Below are 24030 nucleotides of genomic sequence, written 5' to 3'. Positions count from 1 at the left end.
GGATGAGATACAAATTTAGCAAGTAATGGCACAGAAGTTCAAAATGCGAGTGGTAAAACTGATGATTTGCTGAGGTTCATGCGAAGGTAATTTTGTGTCTGTTGTTATGGTGGGAGTGTTAACTTTATCTTGTTATGAATATACCATAGTTCTGGTTTTTTGTTCTTGTTGTTAGCCGCTCTGAGTTTGCTTTGGAAAAATGAGATAGAAATGTTTTACATAAATAATAATAATAAAAAGAAATCATTGCTATTGTGATCTACTTTAGTTTCCTCTCCGTTCGGGCTTCCGTTATCAGCGTGCATCCAAGCGTATGACCAAGCGCTGAGGTTCAACCAGAACTCTGAAATAGCGTTTTTGTTTACAAGAACGTTAATTCCAGCTCCAGAAATCTCCAGTTTATTTTTTCAGTACTGCTATGTAAATTGAGAGGCAAAATCGGAATGGAACGTTCAATTTTGTAGGTTTTCACAAAATTCTGGTAGCATAATACTTCAGAAGTTCAAGGTATTTATTATCATTCAAATTATTTAAAACATTTCTGTACCATCTTTCCACCCAAATAGGGTCCCCAAAATGGTGAATATCAAAACATTAAAACACTTTAACAGTAAAACATTTAAGATGCCAAATTAAGAGGATGCCACATTTTATATTTTATAATTGTATATTATTATATTTGTCTATGTACCTTGGGTTTTCCTAAGGTTCCTCAGTACAAAGATACATGAGAGATCGCCTGGATCCACATCTTCCCTTGAGGCAGAACCGCATATTATGTGTAGTTCCATAATTATTTAGGTGCGGAGGGGGTGGCTTTGGGTTGTATAAAATATAAAAGAGGCTGCAGCTTGAAGGGAGAGATTGGCATCGGGAGAGAGAAGCCTCTTGGATTTTTCACGTTGGGCCATTTTTCCACTGAAAGTCACCTCCGCCAATGTGATTTAACTTCCTCCAAGGAAAGGATGTATTCCTCAGGGGAAGGGTTCAAAAGTCATTTCCCCAATGTTCCAATCTGATTAATGAAGCTACAATCTCAGCAGCTGATTTTTATGAAGAACCAGGGCTTTTTTTCTGGGGAAAGAGGTGGTGGAACTCAGTGGGTTGCCCTAGGAGAAAATGGTCACATGGCTGGTGGCCCCGCCCCCTGATCTCCAGACAGAGGGGACTTGAGATTGCCCTCTGAGCGGCGTGGAGGGCAATCTCAACTCCCCTCTGTCTGGAGATCAGGGGGCGGGGCCACCAGCCATGTGACCATTTTCAAGAGGTTCCGGAACTCCGTTCCCCCGCGTTCCCCCTGAAAAAAAAGCCCTGCATCTTAGTAGGCAAGAGAACAAACCATAGTAGAATGCATTGCAATTTCTTGGGGATCATGTTGTGTTTGATTTGACTTATATAAGATGTTTTTTAGCAATGTGCAGGCTTTTTATCAACTGTTAGACTTGAGATACATGTATGAGGGCCTTGCAAATTTGGAGATAAATCTTTTTACCAATAACTTAAGTGAGTTACTCTTAAACGGGAATTGCAATCTAGTCTTTGCCAAGGTTTTTTGGAAATAAGCCTGTGGGGAATTGCTGCCTGGGCATGATTCACTGAACAGTTCATGTGTGATATTTTAACTCTTCATGTATTGGTTATGTTTTTTGGATATATTTTATAAAGGAAGTTTGTTTATAAAATTTTGTAATGGCCTCATTGATTAAGACAGCAAGTCAAAACACATTGTTTAATCTGTCTTAATTATATTGATTTTGAAATGCAGATTTTATTTTTAATTTTACCTTGCTGGTGAGCCTTTTATGGTTCACTTTGCCATTTTTGGCCAATAGACCAGTGCTGTGTCATGAATCAAGAAGTCTAAAATTACTAATCTGCAGGAGGGGACAGAACACTTGAGAGATGGCTTGCATAATGGTTAGAGTGTCTGACAAGGACCCGAGACGACGGGGATTGGATTTCTTACTCTGCTGTGGAAGTTCACGGATGCTTTGACTTGTCATAATCTCTCATAATGTACCTCACAAGGCTGTTGTTGTGATAAGAAAGTAAAAGGGGGAAAACGCGATAAATTGCTTTGAGTCCCCACGAGGAAGACAGGCAGCATATAAATTATAATATTTACTCATGATCCCGAGGACTACAAAGACTCCTTCCTGTGAAAACAACACATGGTTATTGTATCTGAATGCAGCTTATCTTGACCTTAATTAGCTGTACAGCCTTATGGAGAATTAATCTAGTGAGTTTAGATTGGAGTAATCCTGCATAAGATCACACTGTAGGATTGCTGTCACGTTTTTCATTTTGCTTGTTGAACTTGGACAAACCACATTTGCTTCTCCCTTGTGTAAATGAATTTTTATTTTATACTATTTTCTGCTTCTTCATGCTATTTTTTTCAATCTGTATAAATGCGTATCTCAACATGACTTGCATTTGACGTATAAACGACATTGGTAGTGGAGAATGCCCTCAAGTCATAGCTGACTTATGGCAACCACTGGTGAAGTTTTCATGGCAAGAGACTAACAGAGGTGGTTCGCCATTGCCTACCTCTGCAGCCCTGGTCTTTGTTGGTCTTCTATCCAATTACTAACCAAGGCTGACCCTGCTTAGCTTCTGAGATCTGACAAGATCACGCTCGCCTGGGCTAGCTAGGTCAGGGTCAAAATGATATAAAGAAACAAATACAAGAAACAAATACCACCCGTGACAATGGAGAAAACAGGCTCACAGTGTCAACATATGAAAAGACAAGGTGTAGCTGTGGAGCCAGTTTTGTGTAGTGGTTAAGAGTGGCAGGACTCTAATCTGGAGAGCCAGATTTGATTCCCGACTCCTCTGCTTGAAGCCAGCTGGGTGACCTTGGGCTAGTCACAGCGCTCTCAGAGCTCTCTCAGCCCCACCCACCTCACAGGGTAATTGTTGTGGGGATAATAATAACTTACTTTGTAAACCGCTCTGAGTGGGGTGTTAAGTTGTCCTGAAGGGCGATATATAAATTGAATGTTGTTGTTGTTATTGTTGTTAAGGAGGGTGGGATGTATCCATACATCTCTAAACCTCACCTGCCTTGCAAAGTAATTATGAGGGATTATATTAGATCAGGATCTTTTATACCCTGTCTCAATGTCTTGGATCAAAATTTAAGTATATTAACTGTTAAGTGGTGTATGCTATATTAAGATGGTATATGAATCTAAGAACTTCATGAGTATTTCTCAGTGGTCACATTGCAACATGAGCTTTGTAGTGTTGGAATTACATAGATATTATTAAGCAAGATACTTCAAACCTACAGTGTAATCGGGCAGTATTCAGACATCACCGGAACGCGGAAAATGTATAGATAGTGAAATATTGTTCAATTGCAAAAGATGTCAGTATCACAGATATTATTTTGAACCTTAAGCTTGCCTTACCAAAAGCTATTCTCATCCTCATGAATATGATTTTTAAAAATACAGCAGGGGTCCCCAGCCTTTTTGAGCCTGCAGGCACCTTTGGAATTCTGACATAGGGTAGTGGGTGCAACTGCAAAATGGCTGCCTCAGGTGGCAGAGCCAACCACACAATGTCAGGGAACGAGGCTATACATAACTGTAAAAAATAACTCTTCAGCATTTTAGGCAGAAGCTCCATTTAAATGAGCACATTTTTTTGAAATGAGCATGCTGTTTCCAATATTATCTTGCATGCACGCACAGTAATGCTGTGAAGACCCTTGTGCTGTGGTGGTAGCTGTTGCTGAAACAACTTTTTTCAAAAACCTTCACAGCCAATCAGACCTCCAGTGTCCCATCAGAAGCCCTGCTGGTCAAAAGTCCCACCCAGTCCCACCCACTTTCTAAATTTTTTTTACAGGTGCCAGGAAACGTGTCAGTGGGTGCCATGGCGCTCACAGGCACCACATTGGAGATCCCTAGAATAGAGGATGAGAATAGCTTTTGGTAAGGCAAACTTAAGGTTCAAATTAATATCTGTGATACTGACAACTTTTGTAATTGAACAATATTTCACTATCTGTAAATTTTCTGCTTTCCATTCACGTCTGAATAGCAAAGATTACTCTGCGTATGCGTAGAGCAAACCTCTCTTCCCAGCTTCTGGTAATCAATGTCAAGCTGTATGCATATGGAATCAATAAGGCATGAAATTGTTTCTCCAGGGTGGATCCAGAGCTAATCTTAATAATGTTTCCGTTACAGCCCACTTTTCTGCAGTTAAATGACAGTTGCTGTTGTTTACAAAAATCAGCTTTGTTGTGACGTTTATGTGCTTTTGTATAGTACGATCGGTCTTGTATCTCAATTGTATCATATCTGGCTAATTGGATCCCCCAAAGCAAATATGCAGCACAATTTTTAAATAGTAGTGCAAGAATGATTTACTCAAAGGTTTCTGAGCATGGCATGTCACTTAGGGTAGTGTTCCAAAGAAGATATTAATAAGATTTTTTTTCCGAATGGATGAAAACTTAACTTTGAATGTTTATAAGGTCACACAGCCATGGATGAGTCAGTTAGTGGGAAGTGTATTTGTTAAACACATGTTGTTAATAAATGCAGGCAACAGAGTCCTTTCATTATGAAATATTCATGGATCTATTCCATATTTCATTGGCTTTGCCGCAATAATAATTAACGCCATCTTTATATATTCTGCATAAGTCCTTAGAAATGAATATGCTTACCAATCAGGCCATTCTAATACAAAATGATTTGAATGAAGGGGCAGGAATTGGTATAACTTTAGTATTGCACTCAGAGTGAATGCTAGTGCCATTTTCTTGGGCTGTTTGTTTGCACTTCTAGAATATGCTGTTGCTTCTGGCAGGATAATTGATCCTTCTTGTGGTAGAGCAGGAATTTTCAGATGCGACCAACTTGTACTATCCTAAGCACCTTTCTAAAGTTTCTCAGGAATGCACTTTAGAAGAGCAAGACTTCACTGCGAGTTGAGCAACATTCTTTTAACACCTGGGAATCTTTAAAATACCAAATAATAAAAGTCGGGATTATGCGAAACCAAGGGTTTGAGGCACATCCTGTGAGAATTCTTACTTTTCTTCTTTGAATATCAGATCCTTGGGGCTATAAATAAATAAGTAAAAATAAATAAATAAATAATCCATTATTGAAAGCTGCCTCAGCAACCTAAGTGGGCGTGCGGTTCTTTGGATCCCAGATGTTTGTATGGATGGATATGTCATGGTATGGATACTTCATGGATACTTCATTCACTCACATTCTGAGGGAACGATGTTATTAGCGTGCTGACCCTAACCTGTGTGTGTGTGTGTATGTGCTGTCAGGTTGCCTCAAACCTATGGTGACCCTATGAATGAAAGACCTCCAAACTGTCCTCTGTCATCAACACCAATCACCACTGTCCAGCTTTCATATCCTATACTTTTCCTATATCTAGGGGCAGGGCTTTTTTTGAGGGGGAACACTCTGGAACGGCGTTCCGGCAGCTCTGCCCACGTGATTCCTTCCTCATTCGGCCTTGCGGGATCTGCAGAGGAGGCTAAGCTGCTTTGTGTTCATTCTGCTTTCTTGAGTGAATGAGAGAGAGAGAGAGCAAGCAGATGCTGCTCGGGCCTAGTGCGGGCTCTGCAGAGGAGGTTAAGCAGCTTTGAGTTCATTCTGCTTTCTTTTCATTCCTCTGTGATTGAGAGAGAGAGAGCAAGCGAGCTGGGGCCCAGCATGGGCTCTGCAGAGGAAGTTCAGCTGCTTTGAGTTCATTCTGCTTTCTTTCCATTCCTCTGTGAGTAAGAGAGAGAGAGAGAGAGAGAGAGAGAGAGAGAGAGAGAGAGAGAGAGCAAACTGGAGCCGGCAGAGGCTCTGTAGAGGAAGGCTAAGCTACTTTGAGTCCATTCATTCAGGGGTTTCTGTGTATGTGTGTGCTGCTTTGAGTTCATTCAGTTTTCATTGAGGGTGTGGGTGGGTGGGGCTGTGTGTGTATGTGTGCAGCTTTGACTTCATTCTGCTTTCTTTTCATGGGGTTGTGGGGTCCTGTGTGCTGCTTTGAGTTATTCTTAGGGTTGCCAGCTCCAAATTGGGAAATTCCTGGAGATCTGGGGGGTGAAACCTGGAGAAAGTGGGGTTTGTGGAGGAAAAGGACCTTGGCATGGCATAATTCCATAGAGTCCACCCCCCAAAGTAGCCGTTTTCTCCAGGTGAATTGATCTCTGTGGCCTGGAGACCAGTTATAATTCCAGGAGATCTCCAGCCACTACCTGGAGGCTGGCAACCCTAGTTATTCTGCTTTCTTTTCATGGGGGTAGGTGGGGCTGTGCATGCGTGTGTGTTGCTTTCATTCTTTTGTTGACTGAAGTTGACATTATTATGGCTCCCATAGCTTATGAATGCAATCTGTTCTGTGTTAGTTAAATATATCAATTATGGTTATTTGTATTAGTTAAAATATCAGTTATGGTTATTCCAGTTTTATGCTAGGAATGGATAGTTGTGTCCAAGTCCAAGTCCCAGTCTTTCATCAATATATTCTTCAGCATATAGGTGTTCTTATGTCTTAATGGCTGTAACTCAAATGGTTCTCCCCACCCTCAGCGGATTAACATCACTGAAACTGCAGTGGACATATGGGTGTTAAGGAAGTTTTTATGAATATTGTTTGTCTGGGACATTGGAATATATATGAGCATTTCACAATGTCACAGCAGCTTAGCCATTGGTAAGGTAGAGTTGGCAGGCAACAACAAAAAAGCCATTTTAAACTAAGTATAAATCTAATGCAGCTAAAGTTGAGTATCTAATTTTGCATTGCTCCAGTAAAGCAAAACCCTCCCTGAAAATTTGAGAATTCAATATTCATTAGATTAGGAATTTCAGACTGTGGCATTTTGAGAAAGAATTTTGGATTTTTTTTTCTACGCTGGCAGAGGAAATTTGTTAGAATTTAGTTTTGTGAGATGGGTTTTGGATTTTTAGAGGCCCCCTCCTTGCATATTTTAAAATATGATTCCAAAGAAATGAAATGTTTGGGGAAAGGAATGGGAGATTTCACTTTTTGTAGAGGATACAGAAAGGAAAAAACCTTTTCTCATAATAGTGTAATTTTCCAAGCTTACTAACAGTTATCTCGTCGTAATGCGTTGTGCTGGGTTCCAGGAAGCACCTCTGGGAAGCGGCATCACTTCCGGGAGTGTCGTCATCACACATTTTTGGGAGCGCGCACAAGCTTTGTGCACGCACTTGTGGTAATACAGAGTTCCACCACCTCTTTTTCCAGAAAAAAAGCCCTGTCTAGGGGGCAGTTAGAAGTCTCCTTTCTGATCTACTGACTGGATTTTGTGGACCAGGGGTCCCAACCTCTTTGAGCCTGTGGGCAGCTTTGGAATTCTGATACAGGGTGGCAGGTGCAATTATAAAAAGAGGAGCCAACTATAAAGTGAGGTTAGGCATAACTCTAACAGTGATTCTTCATCATTTCAGGCAGAAGCTCTGCTTAAAAGGATGTCTTTTAAAATGAACATACAGTTTACAAAATATTTTCTTGTTTACATACAACTTACCTTCAGTCACACAGTGAAGATCCTTGTGCTGTGGCGGCAGCTGCTGCTGAAGCAAAGTTTTTCAAATCCTCTCAGCCAATCAGATTGCCAGTGGACAATCAGAAGCCCTGCTTGGGCCGAAACCTCACCTGACCCCACCCACTTTCTAAAAACACTCGGTGGGCACGATGGTATCCATGGGCACCATGTTAGGGACCCTTGTTGTGGACCGAGGAGCTTTAGCTGTCTGAAATGACAACAAAAGTTTAGGGTGATGGTCCTGGGTGAGGATTTGGTGACAAAACTGTAGGGTTTGAAGTGAAGCAGTTACAGTGCATTTTGAGGGGCGTTGTGGTATGTGCACAAGCCTGTGTAACGTCTTGGGCTTGTTGCCTTTATTTCTTGGATTATTCTGTTTCAGAACTTAGCACACTTTTAAAAATTACAAGTCCCCTCTTCCAGGATGAAGGCCACAGGGAGAATCCCCACCCCACCCAGGGGGCAGAAATTACCATCTGCCTCAAACTGCTGAGAACTGGAGCCTTGATCATCCGCAGCTCGGCTGGAGATCTTTCCAGAGTTCTGCAGAGATGTGGCTACTGGGCCTACATAAAGCCCCATCTCATCCAAAGGAACAGGCAGTTTGTGTCGTCTCTTTTTGGCGGTGCCATGGAAGCAGCCCTGGAAGGAATTTCTAATGTCAGTCCTTGTTGGTGGCTGAAATAGCTGGGGTTTTGTCTTTTCTAGGTGGTTGTTTTTTGCAAGTGAGCACTTTTGTGTAGAGTTGGTTTTTGGCTTGTTGGTAATTGAACATTTCTCTCTCATCACAACTGTGGCAGAAGGATTAGTGTGGATGTGGAAAGACAGCACTCCACCACTATGCAGAGAATAAGGAGGAATCCAAGGTAGCTGGCTTGAATAAGATGGGCAATTGATAGACGCTCTCAAGAGTGGGACAGGTATCTGTGCAAGATATGGTGCATCAAACAGAACTGCATGCAACTCAGATGGAAAACCTCCCTTACTCCTACCTCTCAATGCTAGGGGAATGGATTACAACTCATCAGGTGTCACACAAGGACAACATACTGATGTGTTTGTCTCTGTGTGTGCGTGCATGCACAATTTTAACTGAACTGCTGAAGCCAGAGTCTGTTTTCATTAATGTTGAGAACCCGCTGTACTTTTCCTGAAATATAGAAAATGTTTTCCACTTACCTTTAATGAACTTACAGTAAGACTGCTGTCAGCTGATCTTATGGTCCTTTAGCAATCTGGGATATTACATTCCTTAGAGAACTTTAATCTTAAACCTTGTGTAAACTATTAAGCTAATGAATTCCAGTTACATGGTTCTGATATGGTACCCAGGTTTTCACAAATGTTGCATGTCACAGTTAAAACCGTTTAAAAACGAGACTTCAAATTAATCAAAAATTTTAAATAGTTTTCCAGAATAATAAACTTTTTTATGTGCATAATAAGTAGTTTGTGTGCATTTAAACCAACATGAAATTTCAGCTTATTGTTAATGAATATTTTGGTTTGTTTATATTAGTGCTTTGACGCTGATAAAAGGAGTTTGGGGGACTGACCACCCATTATTGAATATTATCTACTTGAGTTGCTTTTAAAATTATTAGTGCAGTCCCAGGATGCCATCATATCGATATAATAGCAAACTTGAATGAAGGCTACCTAAACATCTAGAATGATTTGCTGTCATCTTTTCCTATTGGAAACAGAGGTCATAATTAGATTTGTTTAGGTGAAGAAGTTTCCAGAACCATCTAGAAGGCCTGAATATTGTATGTAGAACTTATTACCAAGCAGTATTTTAGTGTTACTTATAAATATTTTAAGTAAATTGCCATTAGTAAATGAAAGCTAATTCCAATTAAATCAGGTACAATAGTTCCACTTGCAGTACTGCTCATATTGGCCAAGAGCCATCCAAAGTGGGAAAGTTCAGCACATGCTAGATGGTAGCTCATGTCTAACAGCATAAATATCAAAGACTAGCAACAAAGCCCATTGTGGGAAAAAAATACAACAGGCTCTAGCAAGGGGAAGGAGGGCAGGCGGGCATTGCCTCCTGCTCCGCGCCTGCTCCTGATCAGGTGGAGGCAAGGGGCGGGTATTGCCACCTTCTCTGCTCCTGGCCATGGGAAGGCATGAGGGCGGGCATTACCACCTGCTCCGCTCCTTATCCCAGCCAAGTGAAGGCAGGCGGGGGGAGCATTACAACCTGTTCCGCTCCTGATGCCGGCCAGGTGAAGGCCGAGGGCGGGCATTGCCACCTGCTCTGGTCCTGATCCTGGCTGGGTGAAGGAAAGGGGCAGGCATTGCCACTTGCTCCGCTCCTGATCCCGGCCTTGGTTTCCTGCTGTAGCAGCACCCTCTGGAGGCACACCAAGGTAGGAAGTGAGTTGTTTGGAACACGCTTATATAGTAGAATGTATATTTTCATGCTTCTTTGTAATTGCTTGAGGACTGTTGTCAGTTGATAAAAGTACACTTTCTATTAACCTCTGTCTGAAAGAGCTTATCAGTATGTGTTTGAGACTGCAAAATTTGGCACTCAGATTCACAGCCTGATCTTGTGGATGTTTACTTAAATCCCACATAATTCATTGTGTCATTCTCAAGTTAAGTATGGTTAACATGGCAGTTTGGGGTTGGTTTGTTTTTGCTGTTTTGAGACTGCAGACTTAATTAACTTTGAAAACACAGAAGTCTTCAGTAGAGGTTAATTGGATTTAATTCCAAAGTTTTTTTTAAAAAATGTCTTGTGTCATTAACAGCTGAAACTTTGTATCATTTGCAAAATTAACATGCTTTTTAATTGTACTTATGTGTATTCTTTCTAGATTAAATTGCACACATATTGGGTGATTTCTCAACATGAATCGTGCTTTTAGCAGGAAGAAAGGTAAGCCCAGTTTGACTTGCATTGTGCTGGACAAACAAAAAGTAAAGGAGAACCAAGGAAGTCAAGGAGAGGCGTACCTCAAAGTGTCGCTGGATGGCAAATTGATCCATAAAAGGATGCCACCCCGCAAGTTTCCAAGAGTGGGTTCAAAGGGATTGGGAAACATTCAGCATGGAAGCTGAACTCTGGGAAAGCACCCTTTTAAATCAGGAGCAACTCTGACTATTCTGTAAGAAGGTTTTTGTTGAAAGGCATCTGGCAGTGGGCTTTTATTAATAAACTCTCCCATCTGGCATCAATTTGAGGTTTGCCTTTATTATCCCTTACATCTCTGTTATATTGGAAAAGCAGACATTGTTTATGAATAAAAGTCCTCATTTTAGTACTACAGACAAATTGTGTCAAAACTGGGGAAAGAATTGCTTTTAAAATGAGTCCTATGTTATCAAGAGACTTCTGTTTAGAGTGGGATTCTGAGTGTCTGTGTTGAAGCTCAGATTCTGTTTCCTGCATTTGTAATAAAGCAGATGGCATCTAGAAAAAGCAGAGTCTTTCTTTTTTACTGCTGTTGGTTCATTCTGTTATTTGTTCCCATTGAAATCCTTTTTAACAGTAGAATGTGCTGCACTCCAATTGCGTGCACAGAAATTAAGTGTGTGTTGAAACTTGTGTTCCGTAGACCCCCCCTAAACTCGTGTTTAAACCTCTTCCCCCATCAGAGTGATATGTTTATATTTCTGTTCATGAGATTGCTTGTGGACTTTGCTGTCTTTGAATTATAAGAAAGATCCCTTTAATGTTTTGTTTTCTTTAAAAAACAAGGAACAAAGCCTTTTAGACATGCCATTTTTTCCTCCAGATGTGTATCTGTAAAGTAGTGATATTCCATGTGCAGTCCTTATGTTGTCCATCATACTGCCTGTTGACAGTAATGGAAATGGCACTCCTGACTTCTGTGACTGCACAGTGTAGAATTATATCTGGTCAAAGCACAACCACTTTTTATATAATTATTTGTCTTGAGATATTAAAGTCCTTGTAGTTTCAGATGGATAGCTGTGTTGGTCTGTAGTAGAAGAGCAAGATTCGGGTCCAGTAGCATCTTAAAGACCCGCTGGATTTCCAGGATATGAATTTTCAAGAATCAAAGCTCCCAGGGAACCCCCAGGGAGCTTTAACTCTTGAAAGCTCATACCCTGGATCTGTAGTTGGTCTTTAAAATGCTACTGGACCCTAAAGTCCTTACACAATAGTAAAAAGTCCAGTAGCACCTTTAAGACTAACCAACTTTATTGAGGCATGAGCTTTACCTTACGTGAATTTACCACTTTGGAGTGGTGCACACGTGACGCTCTGATGCTAGTTTAGAGTGGAGTTGTACAACTGGCTTCACTTCCTGGTTAAAAATGTACATGGTTAGCACTGTGTGAGGATAACAATTGGAAAAAGTGAGGAATTTGAATCATAGTAAGGGCTGGGGGACAGAGCATACAATTCTCTGACCCAGTCACTTAACTGTGGTTGAGGAATCTGGAGTGGTATTTGTGCTGTGGTTCACGTGGAGAGATTTTTGTATGAAAGCTGATACACTATAGTGGCTAGCTAAGATGAATTTCTCAGTGGCAACACTACTATCTCAGTGGCTTACTCTGCAGGCTGCAATGTTGAAGTAATAATTCTGGTCCATTTTATGAAATGCTAGTGATTGGATCCACCTCCTCGTGGCAAGAGGAGGGCACTTTTGTTTCTACATATTTCTTCCTCTCACTGCACCCCACCCATGCCATCTCTAACAGGAATCATGATGACCTTTCAGGAATGGGTTTTTGGGTAGCGCAAGGCCAGCAGCACAACGGGGGAGTGTCAAAGGCCTGTTCCACGAGCAGAGCTTCTATTTGCCTTTCTCTGGATCGAAGCCTGTGTAAGCGCTGAGAATTTTGCCTGGCTTCCCATTTCTGTCTGCTTCTACAGTGCAAATTCAGAACAGCAACAATACTGTGTAGGCGCATTTGTTATATAATTCTACACTTCAGGTTTGAATAGTACTGCAAACTACCCACAGATTTTGGAAGGATGGCCAGAAAGTTAAGGCAAAGCTTTCACAGGAACAGACTGCGTGTAGCCACATCAGTCCAAAGCAAAGCCCTGTAATGCATTTTAATTGGGACCAGATGAAATAACACAAAACAAAGTGCAAGCATTCCAGTCTTCCAGAATTCTTCGTTAAGCTGGAGGTTTAAAAAAAGGAGGGGGGAAGAGAAGACGCATCTCTCAGGCCATGATTTTATGATATTTCCTTGTAAGCGTCCTATGGGAAATACTGAGCAAGCTTGCAAATTTTAAATGGTTCTGGTGTTAGGCTACATCCATACCCTTTAGCATAGAAGAAGCAAAAATGTATGGATCCCATAGAAATCACAGAGGCCAGCGACTGATCAAATGTCAGTGTAGCACCAAACAGAGCACACATGATCCTGAAAAAGCTGAGGGTGGTGGGGAAATGTGGTAGTCGTTTGCGCTTTGCGTGTGTGTATGGGGGGCACTAATCCCAGTTAAAAGTATGAAGTAACCAGAGTTAGCTTTCTTTCTACAATCTGGGATTAATCTTGTGCTTAATGTAAGTGTAGATTCTTGGTTGAATCAGTCATTCATAAATAAAAATAATATAAACTGCTGCCAAATTATTGTCTGAAAAAACCTTACTGTTTATTGTTCCATCATTATGACTGCCGATCTGTTTGGAATAAGAGGGTTTTTGCACTTGTGCGATTTTGGAAAGCTTCATGGGTGTTGTATTCCCTCTTGTCAGTTTGGTGTAATGGTTAAGAGCAGCAGGACTCTAATCTGGAGAACCGGGTTTGATTCTCCACTGTCCGCTTGAAGCCAGCTGGGTAACCTTGGGTCAGTCACAGCTTCTTGGAGCTCTCTCAGCCCCACCCACCTCACAGGGTGATTGTTGTGAGGATAATAATAACACACTTTGTAAACCGCTCTGAGTGGGTGTTAAGTTGTCCTGAAGGGCAAATGTAATAATTATGTAATTAATTATGTAATTAATTATGTTATTATTGCATGCTTTTCACATCTTAAAAAAATAAAGTAAAATATGTAAAAATAAAGTTGTGCAGTACTGTGAGTAGCCCCACAAAAAAAAAAACTTTGAAAGTGAAAGAACCAGGATTGTACTGGACAAAACATCTTCCTCATGATCTCAGACCGGTAACGGAGGTTGGCCTGTTCCAGAAAAGCCCTTGCACTTCCTACTAGGCCACAAACAGGGTCATAAGCCAGGCCTTCTCTCATTGGGCTGCCTTCACATGCTGAAGCAACTAAAAGCACACATAGCTAGTATGCAGCCCCAAAACTTTTCACAAGTCATTTGAGCTGTTTGCCACTGAACTGAACAAATATGGGATCAGCTCACCCAAACTGCAGGTCAACAACCCAGGTACCTTTGATGTTGAACACATTCACTGTAAAATTTGTGTCATGGATAACCATAAAATCCAGTATTTACATCAAGATGCTCTAAGCCACTGATCCCTCCTAAAGGAATATCACCGACCTCACTGAACATAATAAAACCCAATTATAATTAATGTAACAACAAACCCTTTGAAAAATGGGACACACCTTTCTCTTGCAGAGCGATGCGTGATAAAAATGTTTTAACTAAACAATTCAGTTCAAATAAATGTGCTGCAAGCCGTTCTAATGGATAAGCCATCCTAGAGAGTTCTAAAGAGCAGTGTGGCGAACACTCTCCTTGGCACAGTTCTTAGAGCCAAACTACAAGTGACGTCTTACACAGGTTGGACACTAGTCGGCTTCCCTCAAGTTTTGATGGGAAATGTAGGCATCCTGGTTTTACAGCTTGGCTCTCCATTACAGCTGCAAGACCAGGATGCCTACATTTCCCATCAAAACTTGAGGGAAGCCGACTAGTGTCCAACCTGTGTAAGACGTCACTTTTAGTTTGGCTCTTAGTTCCTCCTCCACTGACCCCTGTCTCAGGTCGTCTGCTTTTGTCTATTTCTACTCCAGTTTGGTTTCTTTTGGGTTTCTTCTTTGGTTCAAACAACATGCCTAACTTTGCAGAGGGGTAACTAATCCAAATAAGCTGTTACCATCTCTGCTAATATTTGTGTTTCATATATCAGATTTGACTGTGTATTCAAATTTGACTGCATTTGAAAGTTTAATAATCTGCATGTTTTCACAAAACTCTGTTTAGGTGGTATTGTAAAGTTTGGCTGTTTTGATTGCTTTTGGACTGCAGTTAGAGAGCTTAGATAAGCATGGTGTATAAAAACTCGGTTTCTTCCCACTCCGATTTGGGTGTTCTTATAATGCAGAGATCTGTAAGAAAAAGATTAATGTCGGTAGATCTTCCAATAGCTTTTGTTGCTTTATCAAATGGTGTGTGTGTGTGTGTGCGTGCGCACATGCGCAAAAAGATTAGTCTCTTATTGCCCTTGGGAAAAGCCATCAAGTGTGATGGATTGTGATTGTCTGTGCACTTCATTTTTCCCTTTATCCTTAGACTTCTTTAGTGTTCTCTCCAGTCTCTGCTTTATCTGCATGCATTTCATGTGTTGCCATTGGTTGACTTGCTGTGATGTCACAACAGGAATTTGCAGCATCTCTGTTGACTAAGCTTAAGAGCAGCTGGTTGTTATGGATGATTAGGGGTCTTAGAGCTTTAATTCCACGGTCCTTGAGGGACTTCTGATGGAATTCATTGATAGAAGTATACCTTGGGCTACCAAAAGAGACAAGAACCTGAGAACATTTTTAAAAAATCAGCCAATGAATTTGTAACTGAGGAGATACATGAATCTAGAACTTCTTAGATTGCACCTCATGCGTACTAAGGTAGCTCTCATCATAAACAAGTTAATATACTGAATGGTAGCTGATGGCGCCTTTTATCTTCATACTTACAACAACTGTAGAGAAATATTTCTAACAGTGCAATCCTAAGAAGAGTTGCTCTAGTCTAAGCCCATTGAAATCAATGGACTTAGACTGGAGTAACTCTGTTTAGGATTAGATCCAGAGAAGTTAGCTGTGTTAGTCTGTAGTAGCAAAATAGTAGAGAGTCCAGTAGCACCTTTAAGACTAACCAGCTTTATTGTAGCATAAGCTTTTGAGATCCACAGCTCTCTTCATCAGATGCATCTGATGACCTTAAAGATGCATCTGACAAAGAGAGCTGTGGCTCTCGAAAGCTTATGCTACAATAAAGTTGGTTTTTCTTAAAGATGCTACTGGACTCTTTACTATTCTGTTTAGGATTGCACTGTGTTGGAAGAGAAGTGTGTGACTGTGTCATTTAAACATTACTTCCTTTTGCCAATGCAAGCCCCTGAAACTCTGAATATTGTTAAGCTTCTTTGAAAATCTGGCTACTGCCTTATTAGCAAGGAATTGAATATGTTATTGCCAATAGTAAATTAAAAACATGTTGTCATTTTAATAAGCTACCAGATAAATCCATTTATAAAGGGCTGCTACTTTGCAAAAGAATAAGATATTCTGTGCAAGAAAGATAAGGCTTTTAGTATCTTGGCAAAAGAATGTGCTTCTGTTTCTCTGTGGATCATTGCTCGGAATGCTGACAGGAAAACACTTACATATTAATTATTTTTAATCAGGTATAGTTAGTTGGAGAAATTATCCATGCATACCTGAAGACTAAAATATACCAACAGTTTTTTTCCATCATGTGAAATCCTAATTCTCTGATAACTATATTATTTATTTAAAAGTTGTTAGAAACACTTGAACCACAGCCTGTTTTCATAATATAAGGTTACTAATAAGGGAGGCAGATTCCACACCTCATTACAGGAAAGACTGGAACAATGTATGACCTTAAAGAGTATCCTACTGTATAAAAGAGTAAGCGTGTCCTAGACAACTCACTTCCTACCCTTGTGCATCTCCAGAGAGCACTGCTGTGGCAGAAAACCCAGGCTGAAATCAGGAGCAGAGCAGGTGGCAATGCCCACCCCCCGACTTCACCCAGCTGGGATCAGGAGCAGAGCAGGTGGCACTGCCCGCCTGCTCCCCTCCTCTTTCTAGAGCCTGTTATATTTTTTCCCCCAGCAAGCTTTGTTGCTAGCATAATATGCTTTCAAGGGTCATGAAAGGCAATCAGTTTTTTCCCAGATTACAGAACTAATCTTCAATAATGTTTTCTTGACCACCATTATGTCCCTAAATTAGTCGTGCATTTGGTGATTTGCCTTCCAGCTTAGAGAAAACTAATGGAAATAAATGTCTGATCTAACTCAGTAAGTCCTAAACTGTATTTTGTGAGATGAATTTAAGTGTCCTTTGCAGCCAACTGAACTATCCACAAGGGATGGTGGTGAGTCTGCATAGTTCACTCTTCTGACTTTGCGTACTTCCCATCTGAACTCAAGTGGGTGGCATTGATCAGTTTGGCCATTGTAGGATACTGCAATCTCTCAGGAATATGCTGAGGGTTGTCTTGAATAAACCAACTATAACTTTATTCAGAAGAAACAAAGAAAAGGACCCTACGAGAGTCCTTCACAGCAGCTTGCCTAGCCAGCCTACCCAGAGCCATATGTAAACCCTGAGCTGGAACTGCTCCAGAATCCAGTGCCCTGGACTTCTAAATATGACAGTCATGTCTTGTGTAATCTCCCTGTATGAACTTCAAATTTTTTCATACTCTCAGTTTCTCTTTACTGTCACTTCCCATAACAAGGTAGTAAACCATTCTAGAGGTATTTTGGTTGTAGCCCTGATGCTGTGGAACTGGCTCCCAGTTGAAGCAAGAACCAGTGGCTCCTGTTAGCTTTCCGTAAGACCTGCAAGGTCATCCTCTTCAGAAAAGCCTTTGCTTAAAAGATATACTCTCGGTTTCAGAGTGGGCTGTCTGAAGGAGGCATGCATTTTCAAGCCATCCGTGGTCGGTCGGTCAGTCCTTCTTGGTGTAGTAATTTAGATATGTTTACGAGGCCCTACTGTGGAGATTTGGTTGTATCTATGTGATCTGCCTTGAGCCCATATTTGAGAGGAATGGTGACACAACATAGAAATTTTAAAAATAAATGGCCTACCACTACCAATATAGACACAGCAACATGATGTGCTCTCAGAGGAGGGCTACCCAGAATATGACTCATGCAAAAACATAGGAGGGTGGCCTTCTCTGAGATCAGTGGACTCTTACATTTACATTTTAAAAGTAAACCTATTTAGATGTAAGAGTGAAGTGTGTCTTGGCCATCAGAAATTTGGGAAACACAGATTGAATATGATTTAAGCCCCCATTGACAGAAGATGACGGTTTTTAGGTAGTGGGATACCTAGAAATCCTAGTTTCACACAAGATGTCCTACTGGCAACTTGTTCTCCTTACCACCTCTCAAAGAGGCAGAAGGAGAAAAATAAACCCAAAAAAACCCCCAATGGTATGACCTAGGGAAAACTCAGCACTGATACACCTCTCTAGGAATCACTGGAAAATTCTATGGTTTTACCACACAGGTTTTTATCATAGAGTTTCCAGCAATTCCTAGGTGGCTGTGATGTCACTTCCAGGTTTTCCTTGAAAGTGACATCACACTGACAGCACCTCCCTTGTCCCCTTCCCAAGACTTCTGCTGGTTGCCATTCCTAGAACAAAGTATGGAACAAAGAACAACAGCAAGTGGTACAGTGGGAAAAATTGTTTTATTCCAATATACTGCCCCTGTGCTTTTCGCTGATGCTTCTTCAGGAAGGGTCTGTATAATAATATAATATAATATCAGGTGCTTTCCCAGCAATAGTTTTTAAGAGAAAGTGTTGCTGTGAAAAGCACTTGATATTATTATACACACCCTCTAAAGAAGCGTCAGCAAAATGCGTAGGTGCAGTATATTGGAATAAAACAACTCCTTTTTCCACTGCGCCATTGCTTCCCCCCACTCCTTAGATCCTGTGAGAAGCCCAGTAACTAGAGATGGGCATGAAACGAACCACGGAACAAAATTCCGAACAGAACAGCTAGGTTCATTTTCAAAGAAACACTTTCTATGGGTCCACGTTTTTTACAGAACAAATGACTTTTCCTACTATTCCGTTCCGTTCCCTTGCTGGTCCGGGAAGCCAGACACTTTGTGCCATTCAATCCATCACCCAGGCAACGGTGGCAGTCTTTTGGTTGCCCCCAATCTGAGGCCTCCACACTTGATTGGCAGCTGTCCGTGTGAACTAGAGAGCTCCCACTCTGGCCCATCTAGCCAGGAAAAGGGCCAGCCCCTCAAAGTAGCTGCCAGCAGACACTCCAGTTTTTGCCACTGCAAAGAGAAAATGACAGGAAAGGGGGGGGGACCCATGGATCATGCCTTTCCCAGGGTTCAATCCCTCTGAAATCTGGGGGGTCTTTAGAGGACAATGAGAACTATGTCCCCTGCAAATCTGGTGGGTATTGGACATTGGGAAGGTCAGTTTGTAGCCCCTCAAAGTAGCTTCCACCAGAGAGTTCCATTTTTGCCACTGTGAAGAGAAAATGACAGGAAAGGGAGGGACCCATGGATCATGCCTTTCCCAAGGTTCAATCCCTCTGAAACTTGGGGGGGGGGCGCTTTAGAGGACAGCGAGGACTATGTCCCCTGCAAATTTGGTGGGTATTGGACATTGGGAAAGTCTTGTTTAGTTTGGCTGTGAGTGTGAAGGTGCCCGTTCTGGGCTCCCTCGAACCTCAAACCTTGAACTGGTTCGGAACCAGCTCAAGTTTGGCTAATTCATGGTTCGTGTTCCGTGAAAATGAACAAACCACGTGGTTCGTTTTTTCCCGTTCCGTGCCCATGTCTACCAGTAACTAATCTTAAATGAGGACTCTGATTTGGCAATCGGAAGAAGCTGTATGATTTTTAGCTAAATATTTTCTGTATGTTTCTCCTTTTCATGTTCTACTTCATTTTCTGTTTTAGGATGATCATGTACCATGGTAAGGCTTGATGAAAGATATTGATAAGTTAAGTGTGAACTGAGGGTATTCCAGGAATGATCCTACCACCTTCTATATCTTCCATGAAAAGACCATTAAGGCCCAGTGCCAAGTCTTTAATGTAATATGTGAAATTTCCCTAGAGTCTTTTTTTTTTTAGCGTGGAACCCGCAGTAATATATGCCACCGGCAGTAATATATGAAGTTGCAACGTCGTCCAACAGAGGTCCATCATTTCAAGGGGTTGAGGGGTGTCTTTATTTCAAGTCAATAGCCCTAGAAATAAATGCAAAATATCCTTCACCTGTAAATCCTGTACAAGGTTTCTGAATTTTTTCTTGCCCCTGGCAAATATAGATCTCATAGTCTGTTGACCTTTCTTTGAAGTATGACTAATTCAAGCAAAGTATAGTGTCCACAGGTAATTAACAAATTTAAGAAATTGCCAAAAAAGCAAATGAAGATATAGAATAGAAAGGTCACAGACAGTCGTCAGCATTATGGATAAATGCCATTCTCTAGCTCATGATGATTAGCTGACGGCCAGCCTTAATGCCAAGAGATGATTTGCCACCTTGAATAGTCGTGATTTATCGAAGTCATTCAGTGTATTAAAACTGTGCCAAAATGTTGTTTGGATATAAGATGAAGTAAACAGCACAGCAAGATGGATAGCTATTGGACTGGGGTGAATTATTTCCAAGTGAGACCAACAAGCCAACACCCAGGCATTTTCCATCGCATTGCAGAGCAAGAATGAAAACAAGATCTGACCAGAAGAATAAAGGATCTCATCAAAGGATACGTGCCCCACTCCTATCTTGATGAAGTTGAATTGTCAAAATAACATGGATGGCATATATACACCTGTAAAAAGGGATGATGACTTAGTGGTGGTGGAGAGTGCCCTAAAGTCATAGCTGACTCACAGTGACCCCTGGTGGGGTTTTCACAGCAAGAGACTAACAGAGGAGGTTTGCCATTACCTGCTTCTGCAACCTTGGTCTTTGCTGGAGGTCTCCCATCCAATCACTAACCAAGGCTGACCCTCCTTAGCTTCTGAGATTTGATGTCATAAGTCAGCCCCATACAGTTTAAAACAATAAAAACATTATAAATAAATATTTTAAAACATTATTCCATATGCAATAAAATTTCTCAGATGGCGGGTATAAGTATTAAAATTCAGCATTTTAGGCGCAGGGCTTAGTTCTTACATAATGACCTGTGTTACACTTTATGAGCTCCTGCATGGGTGGTGGACAGTCTTCAGTGGTGTGGCCAGCAAGAGGACAGCCTAGCCCCCACCAAATGCCTGGCGGAACATCTCCGCCTTGCAGGCCTGACGGAAAGATAACAAATCCTGCCGGGCCCTAGTCTCCTCAGACAGAGAGTTCCACCAGGTCGGAGCCAGGACTGAAAAGGCCCTGGCTCTGGTAGAGGCCAGACGACCTCTGGTAGACGGACCTCCCTGGGGCCAGGGACCATCAGCAACTGCTTATTAGCTGATCAAAGCAACCTCCAGGGAACATATGGGGAGAGGCGGTCCTGAAGGTATGCTGGACCCAGTCCACATAGGACTTTATAGGTCAACACCAAAACCTTGAACTGGACCCGGTACTCAACTGGTAACCAGTGCAGTTGACAGAGGATGGGTGTTATATGTGCCATGATTGGAGCTCTGGCAACCACTTGTGCAGCTGCATTCTGAACCAGCTGCAGTTTCTGGATCAAGCCCAAGGGAAGCCCTGCATAGAGCGAATTACAGTAGTCTAATCTGGAGGTGACCGTTGCCTGGATCACTGTCGTAAGGTCATGGGTCGACAAGTAAGGGACAAGTTGCCGAGTCCCACACCCATGGACCCCAGACCCACATACAGGACCTCCATCTTCATGGGATTCAATCTCAGCCGGCTCTGCTTCAGCCATCCAGTCACAGCTTCGAAGGCACGTTCCAGGACATCTGGGGCAGAGTCAGGCTGGCCATCCATCATCAGATACAATTGGGTATCATCTGCATATTGATGGCACCCAAGTCTGAAACTCCGTACCAGCTGGGCGAGGGGGCGCATATATACGTTAAATAGCAAGGGGAAGAGTATTGCCCCTTGAGGGACACCACACACCAGTGGATGGTGGGATGACAACTTTTCCCCCAGTGCCACCCTCTGTCCCCAACCGTGGAGAAAAGCGACAAACCACTGCAAGGCCATCCCTCATATCCCCACATCGGCAAGACGGTGGATCAACAGGTCATGATCGACCGTATCGAATGTTGCTGTTAGATCTAACAATATCAGCAGCGCAAACCCACCTTGATCCAGCTGTCTAGAATAAAATGATATTTTGCCCCCTTGCATTGGTGCTGAAGTCCAGTCCTGCACTTTGGGTCAAATAAGCCTCATTTTCTGGAGCATCTTCTGAAGAGAACCTGCCAGGCCCAGCTATTAATACGGTGTGAGGGGAAAGCCTGTGGGCTGCTAAAGCTGTCTGTGTAATTTGTTCTTCCAAATTTAAATGGCAACTAATATGTTAGTAACATAAGACAACTTTGGGATTGCATAATTTGTCTCTTGAGCTGGACTGGGTAGCTGGAGGGAGAGGGGGGCTTGGGCGTATCCCTCAATAACTGAGGTAGCAGCACAAGATGGGGCTGCCTGTGTCCTTTTACTGGTGTGCCCTTTTCATACTTTGGGCAAAACATTTACATAAAATCTCAATCCATAATATAGGGCATAAAACAACCAAAGTAAGCCTGTTTTTGTCCTAGTATCTCAGTGGAAAAGTGAAATGTGTTTTGAACAGCTTTGGATTGCTCAGTTTTGGATTGGGCTCCATAGGGGTTTAACATGGCCTTTATATCTTTTGCTAGCTATTATTAAAGGTGTCATTTAAGTTACTGTACTTTATTTCTATTTTTTATATTTATGAAATGCCAAAGTAATCTTAATATTAGTTGTTTTTAGGTTGTTGTTTTGGCATGCTGAGTTTTGTATATTATTTCAGAACAAACAAATAAGTGATGGGCTGTGAAGACCTGTTAAAATTAATTTTAGGGGAAATGGGTGAAGAAACACAGTCTTCTGGATTTCATTGTGAAACTCATTCATCCAATAAATTGAAAACACCCACTGCCAAATTCCTTTGCATAATCTTCAGCTGAACTTCTTAATGTAGTCCCCCCCCCCCCGCCCCGGGGGGTCTTGAATTTCAGAGCAGGCCTTCCTGTTGCATTGAAACTACATTATGTTGGGGCAGACACTCGATTGATGCTGTCCCTTATGTCAACAGCCAGCCCCCACCTCCATTTCTGCTTCTCTTTTGCTTTTCTCTGCATGGACATTGTAAAGAGAAGGCCTCTTGAAACTGCTATTTTTAATATTCAGGTCCCCACTGGAATTTCACACGTCTTCAGTGGCTTCATGGAGATGATTGAAAAGCCTTTTCATGTAGTAGCTGGAATTCATGGGGAGACACGGACTGGGCCCCAAAGCTTCTGTTCCACGAATGGTTAGTCCTCTTCCTCCAGTGTAAAGAGCCTTCTGCTGGTGCAGTTCACCTGTTTCCACAGTGCCAGGCTCCTTGCACCAGAGGGGGGCTGAGCTCTGCCTTATAGGATAGTTTCTAGGATAATAGGCTTCTGCGGCATGTTAAATTGAGTCCAGATTTTGACCTTGGAGAAGGGTCCTGTGCTTTCCAACGGGCATCACATTTTCAACCTGCTGATTGTGTGTGTCATAGATAGAGCAAAGTGTCCTATGCCAAGGAGCCTTCAGCTAAATCCAGACATGGCTTCAGCAAGTCAAGACAACCATTTTGTTTAAGACCAAACTCATGTCATCTGCCTTGTGGCTCTATATAGGATTCAATATGTCACTGTGGGTGGCAGCTCAAGAAGCCAGCCCCACCCCCACCCCCGCACAACAGCATGACTATAATGTTTTGCATATAATTAAGTTTGAATATTTTATTTCTGCTGGTTAATGTGGGGTTTTAAAATATTTGTTACTGTGAGTTTAAATGCAGACCTCTGAGGAAAGAAGAAGAGAGGCTGGCTAGGTGACTGAAGCATAATGTGATTAGTTGGTGGCTGTACCATGTGGGGAACAGAGTGAATGGCTGTTTTTAGTCAGAGTACTGAGAGAAAAGTGTCCATTCTGGGCAAATCAAGCAAATTATGTGGAATCTGAGAGAGCCTGTGTCTGTGTGTTTCTGAGAGAGAATTAACCAGCCAAGGGATTCTGGTCAAATCAGGAAATCTATGTGGAGCTTGAGCTGTCTGTGTGTATCTTATAGAAAGAATTTATTTATTTAAAGTCAGGCAACCTGTATGGAAGCCTGAAAGAGGCTCATTCTATCTAGGTCAGGCAAGCTGTGTGGAAAATAGGGTTGCCAGGTCCCTTTATCCTCCCAGCAGGAGGGTTGCGACCTGGCACTTACCTTTCGCCACCCACGTTTGAATCCTTGCGTGTGCACGCACTCTCGCTGCAGCATGATGACGTCACTTCCGCAAGTGATACCATCGCGTCAGCCGCAGGAGCACTCCTGCGCTCCACGTGACTCAAATTCAGACAAATTGGGGCCTAAATTGGCCCCAAACAG

General features: G+C 42.0%; 1 protein-coding gene across 3 annotated transcripts in view; it reads left to right on the top strand.

Moving 5' to 3' along the window:
* GULP1 (GULP PTB domain containing engulfment adaptor 1) overlaps positions 1-24030 on the top strand; it is a 276675-nt gene that overhangs the window by 143001 nt on the left and 109644 nt on the right. For all 3 annotated transcript variants that reach the window (XM_054972475.1, XM_054972476.1, XM_054972474.1), the window contains exon 3: positions 10393-10454. In XM_054972475.1, coding sequence (XP_054828450.1) covers positions 10427-10454 — 28 coding nt within the window. In that variant the 5' untranslated portion in view covers positions 10393-10426. The remainder of the gene's footprint in view (positions 1-10392; positions 10455-24030) is intronic.

The sequence above is a fragment of the Eublepharis macularius genome, chromosome 2 (assembly GCF_028583425.1).
Source record: "Eublepharis macularius isolate TG4126 chromosome 2, MPM_Emac_v1.0, whole genome shotgun sequence".
Lineage (NCBI taxonomy): Eukaryota > Metazoa > Chordata > Lepidosauria > Squamata > Eublepharidae > Eublepharis > Eublepharis macularius.
This window is presented reverse-complemented; position numbering and strand designations above follow the sequence as displayed.